The sequence below is a fragment of the Asparagus officinalis genome, chromosome 5 (genome assembly GCF_001876935.1).
Source record: "Asparagus officinalis chromosome 5, Aspof.V1, whole genome shotgun sequence".
Taxonomy (NCBI): Eukaryota; Viridiplantae; Streptophyta; class Magnoliopsida; order Asparagales; family Asparagaceae; genus Asparagus; species Asparagus officinalis.
The window spans coordinates 20305006-20312075 of NC_033798.1; the positions used below are offsets into that span (position 1 = coordinate 20305006).

At 44.2% G+C, this 7070-nt stretch overlaps 1 protein-coding gene across 3 annotated transcripts in view; it reads right to left on the reverse strand.

The window, feature by feature from the left end:
* Positions 1-6795, reverse strand: part of LOC109842985 — an 11731-nt gene extending 4936 nt beyond the window's left edge. Inside the window, exons 1-4 of one of the 3 annotated variants that reach the window (XM_020411902.1) lie at positions 6426-6795; positions 6103-6300; positions 5916-6024; positions 5541-5586 (exon numbers count right to left, since the gene is read on the reverse strand). In XM_020411902.1, the coding sequence (XP_020267491.1) occupies positions 5541-5586; positions 5916-6024; positions 6103-6300; positions 6426-6478 (406 nt within the window). In that variant the 5' untranslated portion in view covers positions 6479-6795. Of the gene's footprint in view, positions 1-5540; positions 5587-5915; positions 6025-6102; positions 6304-6425 lie in introns of all 3 variants that reach the window. The other 2 variants (XM_020411903.1, XM_020411901.1) reach the window with 2 other exon arrangements.

Here is a 7070-nt window from a genome sequence, read left to right on the forward strand (position 1 = left end):
CTGCGTATGTCCAAATCCTGTATGTTTTAAGAAATTTCTTGCATGTCATTAGTTTATTTTCATTTTACATTGCATCTAAACTTTTCTTAGAAACCAAGCTTTAGGTATCTGTTCTCTAGAGTATGCATATAGTTAGGATTCACAGATATGTATTGTCTAAACTCTAGTTTATCTTAGGTTGGATTTTCAAACTCATATTGAACACTTCATTGTGTTAGTCTAAGGTGTAGACCCAAAGTTCGAGACAAGAGATGGAATCAAAAGGACGAGAAAACGAGCAGACAGATCCACGGTCGACCGAGTCGGTCGACCGCGAACGTGCACACAAGCTGGGAGAGCCTGGATCAGGTCGCGGTCGACCGGGGCGGTCGACCGCCAAAACCCTGTAAGTAAACTGGTCTCCGGGGGGGGTCGACCGCGAGACCGTCGGTCGACCACGTCGGTCGACCGCGAGTAAATTTGGCAGTTTCCTGTTCTGTTTAGGAATCTGTTTCACCCAGGATTCTATATATACCCCATACGATTTTAGGGTTTGTACTACATCAAAAAGGAGAGCTTTTTGACTGCAAAGAGAGAGAGAATCTCAGAGAGATTAACCCATTGTTTGAGAGCTTGTAATTTCTTCTTCAATTAATAAAGAGATTGTGTGGTGTGGCTCCCGAGGACGTAGGCACGTTGCCGAACCTCGTTAAATCTGTGTGTTCTTCTCATTTACTGTTTTTGCAAGGTTAAATCTTTATTTGTGGTGTTTTTTCCTACTTTCCTACTTTCAACACAAGGTCCGGAAGGGCAAGGGTTTGATTGATTGTTTTGAATCCCCAACAACTGGTATCAGAGCTTCGTTCAGCAATTTGTGTGAAAGCCATGGCAGAGGAAAGCAAATCAAAGATCGAGAAGTTTGACGGTTCAGACTTCGCCTACTGGAAGTCGCAGATGGAGGACTATCTGTACTAGAAGGACTTGTATCACCCGCTGATGGGCAAGAAAAAGGAAAAGAAGAAAGAGGAGTCAGATGGTGATTGAGAGGTACTGGATAGAAAGACTCTAGGGAAAATACGGTTGTCGCTCGCCAAATCAGTAGCCCACAATATTCTGAAGAAGAAGACGACGGTGGGGCTTATGGAAGCGCTCGCGAAGATGTACGAGCAACCGTCGACAACAAACAAGGTACATCTAGTCAAAACTCTTTTCAACCTCAAGATGGCAGAAGGACGGTCCTTCACGATGCACCTCAGCGAGTTCAACACGATTGTTGATCAACTTATCTCCGTGGACATCACGTTCGATGACGAACTGCAAGCCCTTCTACTACTATCACAGTTGCCGGATAGTTGGGCAGGTTGTGTGACGGTAATCAGCAATTCGGCGGGAAAAGAGAAGTTAAAGCTGAATGAGGTTGTTAGCAGGATTCTATCCGAGGAGGTTAGAAAGAAATCGTCCGAATCAGAAGGTTCAGGCTCAGCCCTAAGTTTCGAGCAGAGAGCAGAAGCCAGAAGAAAGGGAACCAGAACAGGAATCGGTCGAAATCAGTGAAGAAGAGGCCGAACTCGAAGGTTAGGTCCATCAAAGGGAAGTGTTGGAACTGTGGCCAGGAGGGCCATATGTCTTCGGTCTGTAAAGCATCAAAGAAGGATGCGGGTGAGCAGGAGGCTCATATTGTGCAAGATGCCTTGATCCTTGCTATGGATAGCGATTCTGATTCTTGGGTCATCGACTCAGGAGCTTCTTTCCACGCCACTGCTAATAGGAAACTACTTCAGAACTATATAGCAGGGGACTTTGGTAAAGTATATTTGGGGGATAATGAACCTTGCAATATTGTTGGAAAGGGCGACGTGCAGATACAGATAAAGGGCTCTAAGTGGAATTTGAAGAACGTGAGACACGTGCTGAAGCTGAAGAGGAATCTTGTTTCGGTGGGACAGCTTGGAGAAGAAGGCTACGTTTCGACATTCATCGGGGATTCGTGGAGAATCTCCAACGGTACTATGGTTGTTGCCCGAGGTAATAAAACAGGAACTCTCTACCTCACTTCACATGCGAGTGACACCCTCGCAATTACAGCTGGCAAGGAGAGTACAGATCTGTGGCACAATAGGCTGGGACACATGAGACATTCACAAGGAAAGCTAACCGGGATCGACACCGTGGAAGTCGGGGTTTGTGAAGACTGCATCTTTGGAAAGCAGAAGAGGGTTAGTTTCCAGAAGGGTGGAAGGTCACCTAAGGCTCAGAAGCTAGAATTGATTCATACAGATGTATGGGGTGTGTGTCTTCTTTTGGCGGTTCGAGATACTACGTCACCTTTATCGATGATCACTCGAGGAAGGTGTGGGTTTACTTCATGAAGCACAAGTCAGAGGTGTTCGAGATCTTCAAGAAGTGGAAGGCCATGGTCGAGAACGAGACAGAACTGAAGGTGAAGTGCTTGAGATCAGATAATGGTGGAGAATACGAGCTGGAGGAGTTCAAGAGGTTCTGTGCTACGAATGGGATTCGCTTAGAGAGGACTACTCCAGGGACGCCGCAGCAGAACGACATTGCAGAGAGGATGAACAGGACCTTGACAGAGCATGCGCGGAGCATGCGATTACATGCAGACCTGCCTAAGACATTTTGGACGGATGCGGTGCATACAGCAGCATACCTTATCAATCACGGGCCATCAGTTCCATTAGATTTTGGGATTCCAGAGGAGGTTTGGAGTGGAAAGAAGATAAATCTCTCACACTTGCGGGTATTTGGTTGCGTGGCTTATGTTCATATCAGTGACCATGTCAGGGACAAGCTAGAAGCTAAGTCACAGAAGTGCACATTCATTAGATACGTCATTGATGAGTTCGGGTATCGCCTTTGGGATGAGAAGAACAGGAAGATCATCAGGAGCCGGGATGTAATATTCAATGAGGAGGTGATGTACAAGGATAGGGACAATGCCAAGGATAGCCAAAGCAGTGGGAGCAGCATTACGGATACAGGTGGATCCGAGTACATGGATTTGGAGGAATTTCCAGATGGGGGCAACAATGTCAGTTCTGACCGTAGAATGGAGGAGACTACAGGTGCAGAAGCCCAGGACGTGGAGCTTAGGAGGTCATCCAGGGCACCCAAACCAAATCCCAAATACATCTCGTCACTTGATTATCTACTCTTAACAGATAGCGGAGAGCCGGAGTGTTATGAAGAGGCAGTGCAAGTGAGTGAATCTCAGCAGTGGGAGCATGCGATGCAGGAGGAGATGGATTCTCTACTCACTAATGAGACATAGGAGTTAGCCCAGCTACCTGCACAGAAGAAAGCCTTGAACAATAAATGGGTCTACCGGGTCAAGCAGGAGAGTGATGGAAGCAAGAGATTCAAGGCCAGATTAGTCGTGAAAGGGTTTCAACAGTGGGAAGGAGTAGACTACACGGAGATATTTTCCCCTGTTGTGAAACTCACAACCATCAGAGTGGTGTTGAGTTTGGTAGTTGCAGAAGACCTCTTCCTTGAGCAGTTAGATGTGAAGACTGCCTTTTTTATGGTGACTTGGATGAAAAAATCTACATGAAGCAGCATGTTGGCTTCATTGAAGAAGGAAAGGAAGAGATGGTGTGCAAGCTCAAGAAGAGCTTATATGGTTTGAAACAGGCTCCGAGACAGTGGTATAAGAAGTTTGATAACTTCATGCAGAACAATGGCTACAGAAGATGCAATTCGGATCATTGCTGTTATTTCAAAAGGTTCGAGTCTAGCTTTATTATTTTGTTATTATATGTTGATGACATGTTGGTAGCAGGACCGTGTTTAGAAGAGATAAACAGTTTGAAGAAGCAGCTAGCAATGGAATTTGTAATGAAGAATCTGGGTGCAGCGAAGCAGATTCTAGGGATGCGAATCAGTAGGGATGAAGCTGAAGGGACATTGAGATTGAGCCAAGCTGAATACATTGAGAAGGTACTTCAGAGGTTTAACATGCAGAATGCTAAAGTTGTTAGCACACCCCTTGGAAGTCAGTTCAAGTTATCTGAGGAGCAATCGCCTAAGACAGATGCAGATAGAGAGCATATGAGCAGGGTGCCATATTCTTCAGCCATTGGGAGTCTCATGTACGCGATGGTTTGCACGAGGCCGGACATCGCCCATGCAGTGGGAGTTGTGAGCAGATTTGCAAGCAATCCAGGAAAGCAGCATTGGGAGACCGTGAAGTGGATAATGCGGTACTTGAGGGGGACAACGAACAAGCCACTATGTTTCAGGAGGAAGGAATTGGTGCTGCAGGGATACGTGGATGCGGACTTCGCCGGTGATCATGATACGAGGCGAAGCACCACGGGGTATGTTTATACCTTAGCGTCGACAGCAGTGAGCTGGGTCTCACGTCTGCAGAAGATTGTGACTTTGTCTACAACCGAGGCTGAGTATGTCGCGGTGACTGAAGCAAGCAAGGAGATGATCTGGTTGAACGGGTGCTTGGAAGAGTTGGATCTGAAGCAAGGGAGAGGAGTTCTTTATTGTGATAGCCAGAGCGCTATACATCTTGCCAAGAATCTAGTATATCATGCCAGAACGAAGCATATCGACGTCAAATACCATTTTATATGCTCGCTAGTTGAGGACGGAAAGTTGTATTTAATGAAGATTTTGGGGAGTCAAAATCCGGCGGACATGTTGACAAAGGCAGTCACCATTGAGAAACTGGAGTTGTGCGCAACTTCAGTTGGCCTTCACGAGTAGAAGACGAAGGCGGAGCCACACTACGAGGATCGGCGAGATTGCCGGAATATTGTTGATTGAAGAAAGAATTTTTTCGGGGGAAAAGATACATGCGAAGAAGGGGAGAGTTCGGATGAACTCATTGTAGGCACTTTGGTCTCCAAGTGGGAGATTGTTAGTCTAAGGTGTAGACCCAAAGTTTGAGACAAGAGCTAGAATCAAAAGGACGAGAAAACGAGCAGACAGATCCACGGTCGACCGAGTCGGTCGACCGCGAACGTGCACACAAGCTGGGAGAGCCTGGATCAGGTCGACCGAGGCGGTCGACCGCGAGACCGTCGGTCGACCGCGTCGGTCGACCGCGAGTAAATTTGGCAGTTTCTTGTTCTGTTTAGGAATCTGTTTCACCCAGGATTCTATATATACCCCATACGATTTTAGGGTTTGTACTACATCAAAAAGGAGAGCTTTTTGACTGCAAAGAGAGAGAGAATCTCAGAGAGATTAACCCCTTGTTTGAGAGCTTGTATTTTCTTCTTTAATTAATAAAGAGATTGTGTGGTGTGGCTCCCGAGGACGTAGGCACGTTGCCGAACCTCGTTAAATCTGTGTGTTCTTCTCCTTTACTGTTTTTGCAAGGTTAGATCTTTATTTGCGGTATTTTTTCCTACTTTCCTACTTTCAACACAAGGTCCGGAAAGGCAAGGGTTCGATTGATTGTTTCGAATCCCCAACACATTGCATATAAAAAACTTATCAATGTACATATTTGTTAGCGGAAGTTAATGATTGAAACTTCAATGAAAAATAAGTTCTGATGATGGTAACAAGGTTGCAGCATGTACCTGAGAAAAGGTTGTTTTGATGTACTACTGATCTTGAACCCTCAAACTGCGAAAGATGAATAGGCAAACCATAATCTTAAAGAAGCACAAAATACGATCATTTAAAAGATTGCATTGAAAGATATCACTGTATGTACTAAAAACACCAAAATAACCTTTGATTCATAATAATTGTGATACCATAGTGGCTTATATTCTGAGATCATCTGTGTTTTCCTACATAAAGGTAAAAATCCTTTGATAATCAACAGCATATTTAAGATTAGCTCATGTTCATGCAACATTAGCCTTGACACGTAATGTACAATTTTCTTAATTCTTTACAGTACTGATACAACTATTCATTTAACTTAATCAAACTATAAGAGAACTGACCTTGCAAGATAACATCTCAACTTTGCAATCTTCGCTCGTCGGAGTCACTCTCAAGTCCACCACAGGCACCGCATCGAACTGCAGCAACTGAATTCTGTGCAAAGTGCACCTGTCCACAAAATTATTTACAATAATTAATAAGCTCACATTCAAATGATTCAGTATCAATATGTAAATATGATTACACCTGTAAGTGTTCAAATCGACAGGCTCAAATCTCTGCAGGGCTCTCTTATTCAACAGGGTTTCGATCCCGGACGGGTGAGCAAGGAACTCACTAATAGGGAACTCTTCGGCATACTTAGGCAGTCTGACCTTTTCCTTGCTTTTGGCAAATAAGTTTGCTTTCTTACTACTTGTGATCATTGCCATTGCGTCCCTTTTCCTTCTGCATTATAAGTTGAAAGAGAGAGAGAGAGAGAGAGAGAGAGAGAGAGAGAGAGAGAGAGAGAGAGGGGTAAAACATATTAGAAGTAGCTCTAAATCGAGAACACAGCTAAATGAAAGTACCTGATGGAGGAGGAGGAGATTTGAGAAGGCAAAGAAAGAGAGTGGCTCAACATTGTGCATGTGGGGTTTGTGCCGAAGAATTCAGTGAAGGAGAAGGGATCGAGGAAATAATGAAGAAAGGGGGAGGCAAAGTTTGTAGCTAAATCTGTGGCTCAGTTTAATTTGTTTGTGAAGCCTAACATGTTGAAAGAAACAATCTGAAATCTGAAATGTCGAACTGAGGGAAATCAGTATGAGACTTTGAGAAGTGAAGAACGTCTAATTAAATGAGGAATGAATTGTTTCGTACGCCTGAAGTCGGAAGAAAACTCGTCCACGGAAAGTCGGAAAGAGGCCGTTTGGTGCGCAGAAAGAGACTGTCCCCTGTTTTATCCACAGAGATGCCTTGGATAAATGGATGATAGACCAAATAATTTGTACAACGTTTGCTTTGTTTTGATGGAAGATGTCACGTGTCCGCAAGAAATTACCCCCATAAACTAAGTTTTGGTGAGGTTTAAATTAAGGGGCTGTTTGTTTGAAAAAAAAAGGGAAATCAAAGAAAAGGAAACTTATTTCTAAGAAAAATAGGTTTTTGGATTGTTTGGTTGGTTAAAAAAAGAAGGAAATCAAATAAATGGAGATGAGATGAGTTGTCACCTTATT